Source organism: Tupaia chinensis, unplaced genomic scaffold, assembly GCF_000334495.1.
Source record: "Tupaia chinensis unplaced genomic scaffold, TupChi_1.0 Scaffold148065_1, whole genome shotgun sequence".
Lineage (NCBI taxonomy): Eukaryota > Metazoa > Chordata > Mammalia > Scandentia > Tupaiidae > Tupaia > Tupaia belangeri.
In genome coordinates, this window is record NW_006207915.1 from 792018 (window position 1) to 811225 (window position 19208).

A 19208-nucleotide genomic window follows, 5' to 3' on the forward strand; every position below is an offset into this window, starting at 1 on the left:
TGAGTTTTAAGCCACCGGGTCCGGGACGCGAACTGCGGTCGACTACATGGGAGTCCAGCGACACAGCCATTACGCTAACTGCTGGTTCCCGAGGACACTTTTTTTTTTAAGAGAGAGATTTTTGCTATAAGGCATGTGTGCTCTCCAGAGAGATAGAGACAGACAGAGAAATAGAAAGTGAGAAGTCACCCTCCAGGGGGGATGGCCACGCCACAGTCCCTTCTCCTCCATTCTCCTCTCAGGATTTTGGGCATGCACACACACATGCCCAGCGCGAGTTTTAAGCCTCCAAGTCCAGGACTCGAGCTGCAGTCAACTACGTGAAAATCCAGAGATGTAACCATTACGCCATCTGCTGGTCCAGGGAGCACCGTTTTTTAAAGAATTATTTATTTAGGGACCAGCAGTTGGTGTAATGGCTATGTCGCTGGTTTCCCATGTAGTCGACCGTGGTTCGAGTCCTGGACTCTGCGGCTTAAACTCACGCCGGGCACATGTGTGTGTGTGTGCCTAAGATCCCAAGAGGAGAACGGAAGAGAAGGAATTGCAGCATGGCCATCCCTGGAGTGGGGGTGGGGGGCAATTTCTCACTTTCTGTCTCTCTCTGTTTTTCTGGTGAGCGCACATGGCCTATAGCAAAAAACTCTCAAAAAAAGAAAAAGAATTAGTTATTTAGGGGCCGGCAGGTGGCATAGTGGTGAGGGGTACTGGCCTCCCACATGGCTGATCGTGGTTCGAGTCTAGGACCCAGTGGCTTGCTATCTCACTTTCTTTCTCTCCCCATCCCTTTCTGGGCAAATTAAAAATTAAGTAAATAAAATAATTATTTAAAAAAAGAATTAGTATAATGGCTATGTTGCTGGACTCCCATGTAAATTTAATTTAATTTATTGTCATTTAACTTGCTATAGTGCACATGTGCTCACAGAGGGATACAGAGAAACTGAGAATCAAGCCACCCTTCTGGGACCACACACAGTCGCCCACCACGCCACCTGCCAGCCCCACCGAAGAAGCACTTTTAAATGAGATTCTCCACATCTCCTGAAAATTAAACTTGTCCTCCCAAAGCTAACTCTTTGGAGGCCATCCACCTGTCTGTGGGCCCACCGGCCTTGACCCTGCCAGTGTAAGTCAGGAAGTGGCTGCCCACACCCCATCAGCTCCTTCTCAATTACCCTGGAGCTGCCCTGGCTTAGCTCACGGGGCTTGTCTTTCCCTGGGGAGGGGGAAAGGAACCAGGGCCCCAAACCTTGGAAATCCGCCTCCCTGCTGTGGTCAGCACAGTCGCTGGTCAGGCCGTGCTTGCTGGAGAGCCCTCACACAGGTGAGCACTCTTGCCAAGGGCCCAGAGTCCGGCCCACACACCCGGCCTCCAGGTCCGGCTCTCCATGGTTGGGGGAGTTTTCTACGTTGTGTTTCCAGGCCCCAGGCCCCAGACTGGGGAATCAAGTTGTTTTCCCCTGGCACTTCCCCCAGACCTTGCCCTTACCCACCCCCGTTTAGAAACCAGTGCTGAGACTTAATGTTTACAGGGACGCGGACAAGGTTGAGGACAGGGCAGGTGGGCAAGAGGAAATCCGCACAGGCAGGCCATGCCCTAGAGGCTGGGCAAGTCCAGGTATCTGGCCCTCCTAGGCCAGAGAGGGTGGCTGAGTGGGAAGGGGCAGGAGGGAGGGTTGGTGAAGGACAAGCAGGTCATCATACTCCATTGACCAGATAGGGCAACTGCAGGCAGCCGAGCCTGGCGCCCTGGGTCGGAATGATCACACAATGCCTTCCCCTTTCAGGATTTTGCGCGCGCACACACACACACACACACACACGTGCCCAGCATGTTCCTCAAGCTGTCAAATCCAGGACTCAAACTTCTTGCCCAGCCGTGTGGGATCCGGCTGCTTTAACCACTAGGCCACGGAGCTAGCACAAAAACACCCCCTTGAACTAAGCAAACGCCAGTGCGAGAAGCTGACCGGATGGTCACGCTATCAAGCGTTCGTCACCTCACATCAAATGTAGAAGCACTTCGTGCCTGTTCACTGATAAAAATCTGTCTACGTAAGAAGAAATATGACATAACCTCCCACACAGAAAACCGGGGTCCTCCACGCGCCCTCCTCTGTTCCCCTTCCAACACAGCTCTGAAGATACTCAGTGGAGCGCATCCTCACAGAATGCAGATTTCGGAATGCAGGAATCTACCCCATTCAGCCCCACAGAGACTGGCAGGATTACCACACGGGTTACCAGTAGCTTTCTGTTCAATTGTCAGTGAAAACAGAAGGCCATTAACTTGTTAATGAAGGCCCCGCGGGCTGCAGCTGGGGTGCTACTCAGGTATATCCCAGAACTTGCCCAGCTCAATTTGCTGGGATTAGAGCTGCCCCACCATTCCTCAGCTGGAGGGTGTACACACACACACACACACACACACACACGCAAGTGCGCCCACGTGTATACAACTCCTCAGCCCTGTCCTCTGCTCCCTACTGTCTTCTGGCCTGCCTGAGTATTTGGGGGAATGGCAGAGGTAATAGACCAGGTACACCAGGACCCCTCTGATGAAGACATGCTTCTGCCTAGGAACTCTCCTTGCGTCCACAGTGTCCTTTGTTTAATTCTGTAGTTAGAGTTCAGTTCTATGTACTCTCAACTAATGAAACAAGCTTGAATTGGCTTTTCTTTCTTTCTTTCTTTCTTTCTTTCTTTTTGCCACAAGGTGCATATGTTGCTAGAGACAGACAGAGACAGCGAGAGGGAAAGTGAGAAATCACCCCCATGGGGCAAGGCCACGCTGCAATCCCTTCTCCTCCACTCTCCTCCAGGATTTCGGGCACTCGCACACATGTGCCTGCTGTGATTTTCAGGCCACCAGGTCCAGGACTTGAACTGAAGCCAGCTATGTGGTAGTCCAGCTCCTTAACCTCTATGTCACCCTGCTGGTCCCGAACTGCCTTTTTAAAAAAGGAATTGTTTAGTTTAATTGTATTCATTGTTATTATATATCTGGTTCCCATATTTATTTATTTTTTTAAGTTGACCAGAAACAGAGAGAGAGAAGGAAAGTGAAAAAGCAAGCTGCCAGGTCCAGGACTTGAACCGCAGTCAGCTATGTGGGAGTCCAGCCACCTTAACCACCACACCACCTGCCAGCCCCACGAATGCATTCTAAAGCTAAAATCAATTCCATTCTCCAAATCTGCTACCTTCCTTGAATTTCAGACAGATGCTGGAAGCTTTCCCTGTGTGGTTTTGGGTTCCAGTAGGTACTCAAGGTCGATTGGGTGGCTCTAAATCTAATGGAGGTATTCCAGTGGGATCTGGCCCTTGGGTAAGAAGGAATTTTGCGTGGCAGAAAGGCTGGCGTCTTTGGGCTGTCCACATCGCCAAACTTACGGCTCAGTTCCTTTGAAAAGGAGGCGAGCCAGATGGTGGTGTTGATTAAGGCGGCTGGATCCCACAGGGCCCACCAGGCTAGGCCGTTCAGTCCCAGCCGGGCGACTTAAAACCACATCGGGTGCCAGTGTGTGCGTGCCCAAGATCCCAAGGGAAGAACAGAGAAGGAATTGCAGCGTGGCCATCCTCTCGGTCTCCTTGGAGTGCCCTATGTCAGATTTGAAAAAAAAAAAAGGTGATTTGCAGGGGTCCTTGTTCAAGCTCTGAAGTCCCACAACAGCCCCTTCAGGTAAGGAAGGAGCGCCGTGGGGGAGGGGAGCCGCCTTCCCGGAAGAGGACACACATCCCCAGTGGGCGCCCTTGTCTACGGAGCACGTGGCAGGTGCAGGCAAAGTGGCCACGGATGTGCTCCGGGTGGTAGTGGCCTTGCCCCATGGGGGTGATTTCTCACTTTCCTTCTGGTTGTCTCTGCAGCCCCTGAGGTAGCCGGGCAGCTTCTCTGCTGAGCCCTCCCCACCTCCCACCCGGCGCTAGGGCTTCAGACCAAGTTCACTCTGAACCTCAGCCAGGACTTGAAGCCTTTAGGTCGGAAAGGCCTAGGCTGGCACGGAGCAGGAACCGTACGGAACACCTTTTCTGGCTGGGACCCCGACTCCCCCCATGAAAGTCACATTAGGGTTAGTACTTCCGAGATCAGGTGCTCCCCGCAGCACCTGGGAGCCGAGGAATTCCCAAGGTGTTTCTAGAGCTTTCTCTGAAGCAGGCTTGGCACCCCCTGCAGAGCCCCGGCCATTGGGTGCCAGCTGGAGAGGGTGGCACAGCCTCTGGGCACGTGCTCACCCCTCCCGAACACGCATTATCTCCAGATTCCATCCAGCTCCACGTGCGACTCAGCTCAGCCTGGGAGGCACACTGGCTGTGACAGGCGCCCTCCTGACCCTGAACTGCCGGCTCCAACACAAGCCGCCTGGACTCGCTCAGCACTACCTCCTTGCGAGGAGACCACAGCTTCGCAGGCCCCCCAACAGCCCCGGAGCCCGGGGCTCAACACAGCTTTCTCGGAAAAACAGAGGTGAGACAAATTGCAAGGCATAAACGTTGGCAGTCAAACACCAGATGCCTTGAGAGACCCATATATGACGTGTAGTTTTCCCAGTTTTCAAGCAGTGACATTTTACTGTTTTGACCGTCGGAATCACCAACTTGGCAGTCACAGATTTGCCTTTTTCCTCCCCCTCAAAAAACGGACCCAGGATGTTACACCTACAAGGACAGGGCTATTAGGGCTAGTTAAGAAGACTCCGCCTTCCCCATTCCGCATTGTTTCCGCTGCCCGTGACCCTCACCTGGGCGGGAGCCCTGCAGCGTCAGCCCCTGCCCGGCGGCCTCCCCCTCCCCGCCCCCCCAGGGTCTTCCTCCACCCCAGCAGGGGTTTGTCCTTGAGGAAGGAAGATCCGAGCTCAAGGTCGCCATACTCGGCTTCCCTGGACATCCCGGCTTCTGTTCTCCAGGACTCTCCGGAGGAAGCGTATTTCTCATCTGGAACTTTTTCTCTCTAACTTGCCGTTTTCACTTTAGGAAACGTGTTTTCTTTGGGGTGCTTTGGCAATGCCTGAATTGAAGTCCTGCTCACTTGTCTTCTCTAAACCGTGAAGCGCCGGGGACCGCAGGAGCATGGGCCGCTTCGCTCCCAGGTAGGAGTGTTGAGCTGAACTTCTCGCTGCTAGGCCGCGCGTTGGGAAGCAGCGTTCTCCATCGCTGTCTGTGTCTCACTCGAAGCCTTAAAAGCCGCCCACGGCGCAGCCGTTCTTCCCTCACAGACTTGGAACTACTGGCTTGCCCTCGCGGGTACAACCTTGACCTTGGCTTTTAACGTTGCCAGTGCTGGGAACAGCTCTGCCTAGATGATGAATGTCTAACCACTGTTGTGCAGACCAAGGCCAACAGTTCAGACAAAAATAGGCTTCCCACCAGAATGTATAAACAGACTCAATACAGGTACCTGCAAAATCGTGAACAATACATACTTTCTTAAGAATTATTTCTTTGTTTATTTTAACTTGACCAGAGAGGGAGACGGACAGAGTGTGTGAGAGAGAGAAAGTGAGAAAGCAAGCTGCCAGGTCCAAGACTCGAACCGCCATTGGCCATGTGGGAGACCAGCACTTTTAACCACCATGGCACATGCACTTGGGGACAGGGAGATGAGAAAGTACCCCAGAGGGGATAGCCACCCCGAAATCTCTTCTCCATTCCCCTCTTGGGATTTTGGACACACACACACACCTGGGATGTTTCTTCAGCCACCGGGCCCAGGACTTGAACTGTGCAGTTGGCCATGAGGGAATCTAGCTTGTTTAACCATCACGACCCCTGCTGGCCCAGTAATAACGCTTCAAAATTTAACTTACACCTTTTAAATGACTGTAAAATGTGATCCGTCAATAACAGAGTATCATGTAGCCATTTTTTAAATTCTTATGTGAAAACAGCAGGATATGGTATGTGAAATAGAATGAATTGTGTGCAGATGAGGACAGGATAAGAAAGAATGGTACAGGGACCGGCAGGTGGCATGGGGGTAAAAGACACTGGACTCCTCCATGGCTGACCACGGTTTGAGTCCTAGACCTGGCAGCTTGATTTCTCACTTTAACTCTCTTCTCTGGCTTTCTCTGGTCAAATTTAAAAAATAATAATAAAGTGGAATAAAGTAATTCTTTTTTAAAAATGAAAAGAAGTAACAGTACATATGGAAGAGTTGGACACCCGCGACTTTTATTTTTCAACATTTTCTGACATGAATTAGCCATCAACGGGGGAGCGCTTGGGCGGCTGGTAGGCGTGTTGTCCCGATGAGCTGTTAACCGGAGACTTCGCTCGCTTTGTCTTGCTCACACGCCTCTGTTCCTTCTCCTAGTGTGATTTTGATCCTGGCCATTTCCGTAGCCTTCCAACTGGGATCCGGAGCAGCCGGTGAGAGACCTCTTGTTCTCTTGATCACTAGCGTTTCCAGTGACCTGAAAGGCAGAGCCCATGTGTTCGTTTTGTTGTTAGGGCCGGGCCACCGTGAACCCGCGCGTCCACCTCGGGGGGACCTGGCCGGCAGAGAGGACAGCGCGCGGTCCCGGGAGGAGCCTGCGATTCGGCCTCGTTCTTCCCAGTTTGTGCCATCCGTGGGGATACAGGACAGTAAGACCTCCCCCCTGCCTTGGTGCTCCCGTGCTGTGCTTCACGTGTCTCCATGCCTCTTCGGCACCTGCCCGAGGGCTGGCCCCGGCTCTGGAGCTAGTGGGGTGGCTGCACTGGGCTTGGTTCTGGAGGTGAGACGGGCTTTGTATAGTGAGTCCATCTCCCTGGAGCGCACTTTCCCTTACCCGATGTCACGTCATGCTGGGGACTCCAGAAACCACCCCTGGCCTGTACAAGGAAAGGATGAAAATGGCTTCCCCGCCTGGCACCAGCAGGTGGCTGGACCCCCTCATGGCTGATGGTGCGCTCGCTCGCTCTCTCTCTCTCTCTTTCTCTGGCTGGTGAGCACATGTACCCTATAGCAACAATTGTTTTAAAGAATTATTTTATTTGTTATCATTATTATTTATTTAATTTGACCAGAGAGAGACAGAAAGGGAAAGTAGGAAAGCAAGTTTCCAAGTCTGGGATTCAGACCATGGTCGACCATGTGGGAGTCCAGAGCTTTAATCACCACGCCACCGGCCAGCCCCCCATATCAAATTTTAAAAAGTAATGAAAACGGGGACCAGCAGATGGCATAATGGTTACATCATTGGACTCCATGTAGTTGGCCATGGTTCACGTCCTGGAGCTGGTGGCTTAAAACTCCCAGGAGTGCCCAAGAATAGAGAAGGGATTGCAGCATAACCAACCCTCCTGGGGGTGATTACTCACTTTCTGTCTCTGTGTCTCTGTCTCTCCAGCGAGTACATGCACCCTATAGCAAATATCTCTTTAAAAAAATGATTAACAATAAATAAAATAAATAATCCTTAAAAAAAAAAGAAAAGAAAAATCTTCCCAGCTCAGAGCCAGCAGGTGGCGTGGTAGTTAAGGCTGCTGGATCCCACATGGCAGACTGCTTGGTTCAAGTCGCAGACCCAGCAGCCTGAGAAGAACACTGAGCACGTGGGCCTGCATGCCCAAAATCCGGAGAGGAGGGTGGAGAAGGGACTGCAACAGGGCCATCCCCTGGGTGGGTGATTCCTCGCTTTCCCTCTCTGTCTCTCTCTGCCTAGCACACATACCTTATGGCAAAAATCTTAAAAAGAAAAAAGAAAGGCAATGACTTCTGCCCATCCAAGGCTCGGGGACCAAGGAGGGCGCCCCAGAGCAGAGCCTGCTGTGAGGTTTACAACTAGGGTCTACAGGCTCGGAGCCGAGTCCTTGGTGCAGTTCATCTGTTTTACAGGAAGGACCCTTAGGCTTTTCCGTCTCCGCCGCGATCTTACCTTTCAGGTAAGGAGCTCAACCGGACCTGCTGTCTGAACGGGGGAACCTGCGTGCTGGGGTCCTTTTGCGCCTGCCCCCCCTCTTTCTACGGACGGAACTGCGAGCACAACGCGCACAGAGAGTAAGCCGTGACAGGTGGGGCGCGGAGGTCGGGAGGGGCGCGGGCCGAAACCGTGCTCACCACGTGTTCTCCCCAGGAACTGCGGGCCCGTGCCTCACGACACCTGGCTGCCCAGGACGTGCTCCCTGTGCAAGTGCTGGCGGGGCCACCTCCGCTGCTTCCGCCAGACGTTTCTCCCTGGTTGCGGTAAGCAGGGTTCCCCTCCGCCTGAGGGGGCCCCCAGTTAACGGGGTCTCTCCTTGCACCTCTTGGCTGGCTGGTCCTAGCAGCCAAAGTTCCGCTCCTTAGAGCAGCGAGGACTCCGTGAGCTGGTCCCCTCCGTGTCCTCCATAGCTGTTCCCTCTGAAATGCCATTAGTCCTGCTGCCCGACCGGAGAGGGATCTCCGGGACTCCACGTTGTATGTGAAGTCTGTGAACTTCTGTTGAAGGAAGTACATGAGAAAAGACCGGGTGTCTTGAGCCCGGAGATGCTGTGTAGTGCTCCTTCCCTCCGGCAGGGGGACCCCAACAGTCCCCAGGATGGGCAACCCCCCTGCAGCCCTCCCCAGAGCCTTGGCCCCTCTCTTGTCCTTGGGGAGCATCTTCCTGGTTTCTAAGGCCCTGGAGGCTGATCTCAGAACACGTTCCCCATCCTGCCCTGAGCCAGGTCTCCAGGACCACCAGGTGCAGGGGCTCCTCGTGGTACTGACCCTCATAGGAGTCAGAAATGGCAAATGTCCGAGTCTAGAAGGTTCTGAACGCACTGGGCACAAGGCGGGACCCCACCGGGCGGGGATGTGTCTGCACGTGCACCCTGGGTCAGCCCAGGATGGGTCTCGGGTAAGAGGACTTGAGTGAGTGGGCGGGTGGGGACGATGAATGTGCTGTCCCCTTACGTCACAGCCCTCTGAAGCTGTGCCCTGTCCCTGCAACCTACAGGCATCACCCACGGGGTTAGGGTGTGAGTGCGTCAAAGCAAGAGCACAGGCACTGTCACCATGGCAGCGTTCAGTAGGAGATTTTCTTGGGGGTCTAAATTCCACGCAGTCAGCACTGCTGATCCCCGAGCATGCTGTCCTCATCAAATGCTGGCCCCAGAAACGTTTTGGCCGTGTGAGGGATCTCCTCTGGTGACCAGGTGTCCCTGCCTTCCAGATGGCCGCGTGATGGACGAGCGCCTCGCGGCTTCCAGGGCTCCAGCGTCCCCGCCGTCCGCCCAGGCCACTCTCACGCTCGCTGGCATCTGCCTTTCTATACAAAGTTACTATTAAATCCACATTTGCTCTTTCTGGAAATGCACGCCGAGTGTCATAAATTTCAGGGCCATCTGCTAGCTGCCTTAAAGTAATGATGTATTTCCATGAAGGTCCCTAACTCCTCCGTCAGTAGCAACTACTTCTTACCTCTGCCCTGACCTCTCCCCAAAAACCACTTTGTAAAAAAAAAGAAGTCCTGGGGCTAGCAGATAGCGAAACAGTTATGTCACTGGACTCCCATGTGGTCCACTATGGTTTGAGTCCTGGAGCCAGTGGCTTGAAACTCATGCCAGGCACATGTGCATGCATGCCCAAGGTCCCAGGAGAAGGGACTGCTGTGTGGCCATCCTGCGGCAGGCGAGTTCTCACTCTCCTTCTCATCATCTCTGTCTCTGGTGGGCACACTTGCCCTAAGGCAGAACCCTCTTTTTAAAGTCACACCTGCATTGTGCTGGAGTCCTGTGTTTCTAGGGTTTGCCACCGGAGAGAGAAGGTGAGAGGCAAAGTGAGAGACCACCTCCCGGGCAGACGGCCACATCCCCACCCCCCGGGCATTTGCGGCATGCGTGCCCACGTGCCTAGCAGGATTTTCAAGCTGCCGGGTCCTGACCTGAAGCACGGTGGGCCATGTGGGAGTCTAGCACCTTCACCACCACACCACCACCTGCTGCCTGCTGCTCCCAGTCTGGTCCTTGATACCTGCAATTCTACCAAGCTCTTCGTACTAGTATCTTTTTAAATAGCTGGATTCTATCTTAAGTATTAAAGACAAATCCAAACATGGGTCTGAGGATAAAGTTTTGAGTCGATCAAAATCAATCAGAACAGTTTCTTTAAAAGAGAAGAAAGCAGTGCTGTGCTTTTTCTGGTCTCTTCTCCAATTTTGGGCGTGCACACGCCCACCCAGCCTGATTTTCAAGCCATTGGTCCAGAGACTTGAACTCACAGCCAGCCATGTGGGGTCCAGCTATGTTGACCTCCACACCACCTGCCGGCCCACCATTTTAATCATTTTTAAGTGTACAGTTCAGTGGCTTTATCTACATCCTTGTGGACCAGCTGGGGGCATGGTGGCTAGGATGGCTGGATCCCACACAGCTAACTGCACAGTTCAAGTCCCAGGCCAGGCAACTTGAGAAATGTGCTAAGTGCATGAGTGTGCATGCCCAGAATCTAGAATGGAGGAGCAGGGGTTGTAGTGAGGCCATCCCCGCTGGGGGGTGGGGGTGGGTGCTTTTTCTTACATCCCCTCTCTGATGAGCACACACACCCTAGAGCAAATTAAAGAGACAAAGCAACAAAAGAAAAAATAAGTTACTGTACAACCAGGTCCATTTTCCATCCCCAGAGCTTTGTCATCTTCCCAAACCAAAACTACTTCTGTCTCTGAATTTGACTATCTCAGATACCCTGAATAAGTGGAGTAACGCATGTTTCTCCTTGTGCGTCTGGCTTTTTTCACTTCGCGTAATGTCGCCAGGGCTCGTTCACGTCGGAGCACGTGTCAAACTATTCCTTTATAAGGCTTACTCTGCCCTTCGGCGTAAGTATGCCCCAGTTTACCCTTCCATCCGTTGACGCCAGGCACATGTGCATGCATGCCCAAGGTCCCAGGAGAAGGGACTGCTGTGTGGCCATCCTGCGGCAGGCGAGTTCTCACTCTCCTTCTCATCATCTCTGTCTCTGGTGGGCACACTTGCCCTAAGGCAGAACCCTCTTTTTAAAGTCACACCTGCATTGTGCTGGAGTCCTGTGTTTCTAGGGTTTGCCACCGGAGAGAGAAGGTGAGAGGCAAAGTGAGAGACCACCTCCCGGGCAGACGGCCACATCCCCACCCCCCGGGCATTTGCGGCATGCGTGCCCACGTGCCTAGCAGGATTTTCAAGCTGCCGGGTCCTGACCTGAAGCACGGTGGGCCATGTGGGAGTCTAGCACCTTCACCACCACACCACCACCTGCTGCCTGCTGCTCCCAGTCTGGTCCTTGATACCTGCAATTCTACCAAGCTCTTCGTACTAGTATCTTTTTAAATAGCTGGATTCTATCTTAAGTATTAAAGACAAATCCAAACATGGGTCTGAGGATAAAGTTTTGAGTCGATCAAAATCAATCAGAACAGTTTCTTTAAAAGAGAAGAAAGCAGTGCTGTGCTTTTTCTGGTCTCTTCTCCAATTTTGGGCGTGCACACGCCCACCCAGCCTGATTTTCAAGCCATTGGTCCAGAGACTTGAACTCACAGCCAGCCATGTGGGGTCCAGCTATGTTGACCTCCACACCACCTGCCGGCCCACCATTTTAATCATTTTTAAGTGTACAGTTCAGTGGCTTTATCTACATCCTTGTGGACCAGCTGGGGGCATGGTGGCTAGGATGGCTGGATCCCACACAGCTAACTGCACAGTTCAAGTCCCAGGCCAGGCAACTTGAGAAATGTGCTAAGTGCATGAGTGTGCATGCCCAGAATCTAGAATGGAGGAGCAGGGGTTGTAGTGAGGCCATCCCCGCTGGGGGGTGGGGGTGGGTGCTTTTTCTTACATCCCCTCTCTGATGAGCACACACACCCTAGAGCAAATTAAAGAGACAAAGCAACAAAAGAAAAAATAAGTTACTGTACAACCAGGTCCATTTTCCATCCCCAGAGCTTTGTCATCTTCCCAAACCAAAACTACTTCTGTCTCTGAATTTGACTATCTCAGATACCCTGAATAAGTGGAGTAACGCATGTTTCTCCTTGTGCGTCTGGCTTTTTTCACTTCGCGTAATGTCGCCAGGGCTCGTTCACGTCGGAGCACGTGTCAAACTATTCCTTTATAAGGCTTACTCTGCCCTTCGGCGTAAGTATGCCCCAGTTTACCCTTCCATCCGTTGACAGGTCTGCACTGTTTCTGTCTTCCGGTTATTGTGAGCACGCTGCTACGGACAGTAGTGTACACACGTGTTTTTGGTCTCAAGGCACATGCACTTGCTGGGGAGAGGGAAAGAAATCGCTCCCCAGGGCGGATGGCCATGCTGCAATCCCTTCTCCACTCTCTGGGTTTGGGGCACACACACGTGTTTGGGGCCCCCTGTGAGGTTTCCAAGCTACCAGGTCTGAGACAGAAACTGCAGGCAGCCGTGGGGGTCTAGCGCATTCGCCGTCCCACCCCACCCAAGCACACCAAATCCTGGCCTCATCTCTGTTTTCAATTCTGCATATATTCCAAAGTGAAACTGTTGGATTCTGTGGCAACTCCATTTCATTTTGTAAAGGATCTCCCACAAGTTGTCTCCCACGGAGGCTTCACTGTTTGCACTCCCACCAGCAACACGCAGGGTTCAATTTCTCCAGGCCCTTGTCAGTACTGCTTTCTCCCTTTTGGTATCAGCCATTCTAATGAGTGTAAAGTGGCGTCTCATTATGGTTTGGGTTTTTATTCCATGACAATTAGTGATTATCTTTTTAGGGTTTTGCCCTAGAGTGCATGCACTCGCCAGAGAGAGGCAGAGAAGGTGAGAACCCACCCCCCAGAAGGGATGGCCACTCCACGACCCCTTCTCCATTCTCACAGGACTTGGGACAAGCTACCAGGTCTGCCATTCAAACCGTGCGATTGGCCATGTGGGGTCCAGCTGCCTTAACCACTGGCTAGCCCATCTTCCCTATCTTACTTTCTTTTTAAAGGAATTATTTATTTTATTATCCAATTTGACCAGAGAGAGATAAGGAGTGAAAGACAGGGAGAGTAAGAAAGCAAGCTGCCAGGTCCAGGACTTGAACTGCAATTGGCCCTTGGGAGTCCAGCACCTCAACCAGCATGTCCCTGGCCAGCCCCTCTTTTTATTCACTTCTTGGTTGTAGGTAGTATGTTTGGTTAACAACAAACCACGGGCTAAAGTGTTACCACAGGAAAACTAATTATGGGTGTAAGAGCTGGGAGCACCGTCAGCCGTCTGTGGAGTGACCAGGTTGGTGTACAGAGGGGTTAACAAGGCAGTTACAGAAACCTACCAAACAGTGATTCGCTGAGACCAGTCCCCTACTGCGAAGTGAAAACTGAAACTTGTGAATCTTCCCACCATTCATGCAGCAATGTCCATATAGCCGCTAATAAGATTTTATTATTAATGATTTAAAGCATTTTTAAAGAGGTTTTTGCCTTACGGCACTTGCACTTGCTGGAGAGGGAGACAGACACGAGGGAAAGTGAGAAATCACCACCAGGTGGGATGGTCGCTGCAACCCCAGTGCTAGAGAGGAAGGGGAAAAAAAAGAGGGAGAAAGCAAGCCGCGAGGTCAGGGATTCAAATCAGCCATGTGGGAGTCCAGCACCCTTAACCTCCAAGCCACCTGTTGGCCCAACAGACCTCAGATTAAGAACCCTCTGGAGACCAGCAGATGGCGTAATGGGTACATCATTGGACTCCTACACAGTCGACTGACCACAGTTTGAGTCACGGGCCAGGCTGCTTAAAACTCACACCGAGCACGTGTGTGTGCGCGCGCACGTGTTCCTGAGAGGAGACTAGAAGGGACTGCGGAGTGATCATCCCCTGGGGGGGAGTAATTCCCACTTTCTGTGTCTCTAGTGAGCACAGGTGCCCTGTAACTATCTCTAAAGAATCCTCTCTTCACAGATGAAGAGAAGGGTAGATGAGGTATTTCTAAGGCTGGAACAGACCCGACAGAGCCTTGTCTTGGCCTCTGGACTCTCCCAGGCCCCAGGCAGCCCCTGGAGCATCCTGATCAGTTAACACCATAAAAGGCTTTACCCAAGATGAGAGAGCTTAAGCCCTAGAACCTGGTCCAGAGAAGCCTGGAGACAAGTGCAGGCCCTCAACTCTCACTGTCTGGCGAGCCCAGCTGGGATCTGGACACTCCCAGGTCCCCAGCTGCACCCTAGACCCCCGGCACCTGCTCACATCGTGACCCACCTGTGTCTGCTCACCCAGCTCTGGGAGGCAGATAGAGGAGTCCCAGCCACTGTCATTTCAGCCAACCCCTTCTCCACGAAGCCACCTCTCCACTCTACGCACTCCCGAAAAGCCTAAGGCCGTGCCTGGGCAGATGTGGCTGGACTCAGCCTCATTCTGGGTGTCTGGAAAGGCCCAGGCCCAAAATAATTTCCCAATGGTTCTGCCAGAAAAGCTTGCCCTGCTGTCATTTGTCTTCAGTGAGTGACATGGAAAACCCAGGGTGGCTCACCAACTGGCCTCCCCCAAACAGGCGAGCAAGATCTGCTCATCCAAGGTAATAGAATAGGGTCAGATTTATGAAGGAATTGGAGAAGGTCAAGCCCTGTCAATTTTGCAGCTCTTAGCCTTTGCAATGCCTGGTTTGAAATGAGGTCCCGGGAGATAAATCGCAGGAGACTGACATTCCCTACAGATCACACATCAGAGTAGCCCAGTGTCCCTGGACCGGCCAGGTACTGCGACTTTGCAGAGGATGCTTCTCAAGAGAAGCTCCAGGTCCTGATGCCTGTCAGCTGGGGGCTGTCTACATGGTTGATTTACAGCTAAGAGCTCCTGGGTGTCCAACATGACCGCACCAGTCCAAGGGTCACTCGGAGACAACAAAACTCAAGGGAGAAAAGACTCCTCCCTACCTGTGGTGTTTAAGGAAATGAAAACTTAGGGGGGGGGGAATATATATATATATAATTTATGATGGAGAGTGTGTGTGTGCTTGTGCAAGAGAGAGTGAGAGATCTTCACAGGGTCTCGTCATACTGCAATCCCTTGTCCCCATTCTCCCACTTGATGGGATTGTAGGCACCTGGAACATGAATGGGAAGGAAACCCACGAGGGCCCCACCCCAGAAGAACCATCTCCCAGCTCATTGGCTAGAACGGTCACGTGTGCCCATGTTCTGTCGTGACTGGTTCAGCGACACAGGGCTGCATGGAGAAGGTGGGATTACTCCTGCAAAATGAGGTTGGTTGACAAGAAGTAGAAAGTGATTAACTATGCTAGGGCAGGTAACAAGGTCCTTGTCACACCATGACAAGCACCTCTCCTTTGACACTCCCTTCTCAAGAGGCTGGAGCTACGGCACAAATCCGGCGAAGGCTCAGTCAGAGCACACTTTGTTTTCAGGTTTTCGCCACAGGGCGCGTGCAGTTGCGGGAGATACAGAGAGAGTGAGAAGTCACATCCCCGGGGGGCAGCCAGATTGCCTCCCTTCTCTATTCTCCTGGGATTTGGGGCATGCGCTCATACACCCCCAGCCTGAGTTTGAAACCACGGGGTCTAGGACTTGAACTGGGGTCTGCCATGTGGGAGTCCAACACCTTTGCCACTGTGCCATATTTGATGTGCATTTATTCCCATGTATCAGAACAGGCTGGGCTCTGTCCCCTAATGTCACACCAACATTTCTGAAACCACCACAGCAGTCTACTCTTCCATCTAGAACCCACTGCAGCTGCAGCAACTGCCGGGCGTCCACGGTCCTCCTCGGCGTCCTCGGCTGACTCAGCCTCAGCACCTCATCTCTGAGTCGTCGGGGTTCACAGAAGTAGGCGAGGCCAGCAGCCCTCACCAGCGCCCAAGGTGCTATGGCCTGGAAGTGGCACACGTGGCCTCCCCTCCCGGTTTCTGCTAGAACTAGTCCCATGCGACCAGCGCAGGGAAGGCTGGTAATGCAGTCCTCCGTGTGTCCACAGTAACTAGTATGGCCCCTGTCCAGGAAGCACGCCTGCTCCTGACAGGTCCAGGCGTCAGGGCAGGACCTTGATCTGGCCCACCCTGCTGGAGCAAAGATCCTGGCCACTTTTTTTTGGCCATATGGTGAGTGCAGTAGCCAGAGAGACAAACAAAACCATCTCCCCACTCCCCGACCCCCAGGGAGGAGGGCCACACCACAATCTCTTCTCCATTCTCCTCCTGGGATTTTGCACACATGCCCAGAATGATTTTCAAGGCACCAGGTTCAGGACTCGAACCGTGGTCGGCCATGTGGGAGTCTAGAACACCACCGTACCACCCAACTCCAGCCCCACGGCCTCCCTGGTACTGGAGGAGCTTGGTTTCCAGTGGGAAACAGCTTGAGCTACCCAAAACAAGCTGAAATTAAGCCTTAAAGTGACAAATACAAAATTTTGTAAAAATGAAAAACCACGAAGACGGAAGCATGCTGAATCGGGGAGGGAGTGGTGTCCCATTGTTACCCAGGTGCCTTCTAGGCCCTGAGATTTGTCAAATACGATTCCAAGTGTTTCCTAGCCTATGCCATGAACAGCGTTATTAGGACAGAAGGAACCTTATCCTAAACACCTCTCTTCTTCCCCACATAACCCTAAACTAAAACATGAGAGAATATGTCAGAAACAGGCCCAGGTGAGTGACTCTAGCTGAGTACACACACACACGTGCACACATGCTCAGAATTAACCCCTATCCCAGTCCAGACCAACAAAAAGAAATTGTATTCTGTCTCTTTTTTTTTTTTTTTAAGAATTATTTTATTGGGGGCCAGCAGGTGGCATGGTAGTTGAGGCGCTGGACACTCCCACATGGCTGACCATGGTTCGAGTCCCAGATCTGGTGGCTTGCTTTCTCACTCCTTCCCCATCTCTCTATCTCTCTCTGGTCAAATTTAAATGAATGAATAAAATTAAATAATTTTTTTTAAAAAAAGAATTATTTCATTGAAGCTTATTTATTTATTTATTTAAATTTGACCAGAAAGGGACAAAGTGAGAGAGAAAGAAGGAAAGTGAGAAAACAAGCCACCAGGTCTGGGACTCAAACTGTTGTTGGCCATGGGGGAGTCCAGCACCCTTAACCACCACGCCCCCTGCTGGCCCCCTCTGGAGTCTTAAACTCAGAAAGCTTGAAGATAAAATGAATTCAGGGCATGTCCTCACCCTAATAAGATACCGGGCTTCATTCTGATTAAAAAGGCTTCTCTGTCCATTAAACAAATTATAAGCCAGAAAGAAAATCTGGCAATTTGGACAGTTGTGACTTAAAATTCAGCTGAACTCGGGAAATCATAAATGTTGTTCTTAGAAGTAAATAAATTATGGAGGCTGTGAAATTCCATGCTACTGGATTAGGGAGGTTTTTTCGAGATCATTTGTGGGCCCAAGGGGATCAGCACACTTAAGCTTAGTTTCATAAGTGGTTCTCAGAGGACTTGTTAATGGCTTCGATAAACTCCGAGGAATCTAATGCTACCAAAAAGACTTTGCCTGTGTTTAATGTGTCACTGTAAAAAACAAACAAAAACCCTTCAAGATACCCTTTTATTATTAAATATTCAGTTTCTTTTCTTTTTTTTGAAAGGTTTTTTGTTTGTTTTGGTTTTTTTGCTACAGGGTGCGTGCTATTGCCAGACGGACAGAGAGAGACAGAGAGACAGAAAGCGAGAAATCACCCCCCAAGGGGGATGGCCACACCGCAATCCCTTCTCCTCCGTTCTCCTCTTGGGATCTTGGGCACGCACACACACGTGCCCAGCGTGAGTTTTAAGCCACTGGGTCCGGAATGCAAACCGCGGTCAACTACGTGGGAGTCCAGCAACACAGCCATTACGCTAACTGCTGGTTCCCCCGGCATGAGTTTTAAGCCACCGGGTCCGGGATGCGAACCGCGGTCGACTACTTGGGAGTCCAGCAACATAGCCATTTTGCTAACTGCTGGTCCCAAATATTCAGTTTCTTCATGGGTTTTTGTTTTATTTTGTTTAGAGATTTTTTACTACAGGGCACATGTGCTTGCTGGAGAGACAGAAAGTGAGAAATCACCCGCTATAGGAATGGCCACACCGCAATCCCTTCTCCACTTGGGATTTTTTGGACACGCTGCCACACACACCCAGCGTGTTTCAACCCACCAGGTCCAGGACTTGAACTGCAGTTGACTACATGGGAGTCCAGCAACATGATCATTAAGCCACCTGCTGCTCCCTATGAGTTTGTTTTTTTTTGGGGGGGGGGGTTGGAGAGATTTTTGCCATAGGGTGCATGCACTCATTGGAGAGACAGAGACGGAGAGACAGAATGCGAGAAATCGCCCCTGGGGAGATGGCCACATCACAATTCCTTCTTCAGTCTCCTCTCAGGATTTTGAGCACTCACACACACGCGCCCAGCGTGAGTTTGAAGCCTCTAGTCCAGGCCTCAAACCGTGGCCCACTACATGGGAGTCCAGTGACGTAACCGTTACGCCATCTGTTGGCCCCACTGTAGATTTTTAAAAACCAGGAAATGGATTTGTAAAAACTCCCTTCCTTGTGGTTAAGGGAGTCGGATCCCACATGGCTGACACAGATTCACATCTTGGTCCCAGTGGCTTGAAAAACAAACAGCAGGCACATGTGCATGCATGTCCAAAATCCAGAAAGGAGGGACAGAGGAGGAGGGACTGGGCTGACCACAGAGTGATTTCCCCTCTCCCCCTCTCTGCTTCTCTCTCTCTGGAGAACACATGTGCCCTCTGGCAAGTAAAAACAACTTACATTAGGAATTCTTACTACCATATGTATGCTATTTTCTCTGCTTCTGGATAACATGCATTAGCGGGGGTGGGGGGACACACTAATAAAGGTTTGTTTGTACCTTTAAATATACTTGAGTGAAGGCCAGCAGGTGGTATGGAGGTTAAGGTGTTGGGTCCGACATAGCTGACTCTGTGGTTGGAGTCCCAGACCTGGCAGCTTGAAAATCACTTTGGGCACATGTGCCCCAAATTCCGAGAATGGAGAAGGGACTGTGGTATGGCCATTCCCCTGGGGGTGATTTCTCACTTTCCCTCTCTCCATCTCTCTGTCTCTCCTGAGAGTGCATGAGCCCGTACGGTATCTACATAACAGACAATGTTTATAGATATATAAAATAGCTGAATGCTATCAGGGTTGCCTTTCGTGTGAACGCTGCAGCCTTCTAAGTCATAGGCATGCTCCCCAGTGACAAAGCAGGGTTCAGTGCCGACTCTAACTCTCCCACAGGGCGCCTCTCAAACCTGAGTGCTCACCAGGGAGCTGAGAAGCCCTTCTCGGTTCAG

At 51.7% G+C, this 19208-nt stretch overlaps 2 protein-coding genes across 3 annotated transcripts in view; one reads left to right on the plus strand and one right to left on the minus strand.

The window, feature by feature from the left end:
* The window catches only part of LRRC2 (leucine rich repeat containing 2), a 68405-nt gene that overhangs the window by 24390 nt on the left and 24807 nt on the right, over positions 1-19208 (minus strand). The window lies entirely within an intron of this gene.
* Positions 4855-9416, plus strand: CRIPTO (cripto, EGF-CFC family member). Of its 2 annotated transcripts, XM_027768936.1 has the most exons (7): positions 4855-5090; positions 6317-6372; positions 6454-6588; positions 7870-7984; positions 8061-8170; positions 8632-8804; positions 9120-9197. In XM_027768936.1, exons 1-7 carry the CDS (start codon positions 5071-5073, stop codon positions 9129-9131), a joined length of 621 nt encoding a protein of 206 aa, XP_027624737.1. In that variant the 5' UTR covers positions 4855-5070; the 3' UTR covers positions 9132-9197. The 2 variants fall into 2 exon arrangements, with proteins under 2 accessions (XP_027624737.1, XP_006170200.1); XM_006170138.3 differs by lacking the exon at positions 8632-8804 and having other exon boundaries at positions 9120-9416.

Bases quoted from the DNA above. Each gene is read 5' to 3' on its own strand.
- CRIPTO (XM_027768936.1), top strand. From the start codon at position 5,071: ATGGGCCGCTTCGCTCCCAG. The intron at 6,373-6,453 runs GTGAGAGACCTC...TTTTGTTGTTAG, and splicing joins ACTGGGATCCGGAGCAGCCG to GGCCGGGCCACCGTGAACCC. The intron at 6,589-7,869 runs GTAAGACCTCCC...CTTACCTTTCAG, and splicing joins ATCCGTGGGGATACAGGACA to GTAAGGAGCTCAACCGGACC.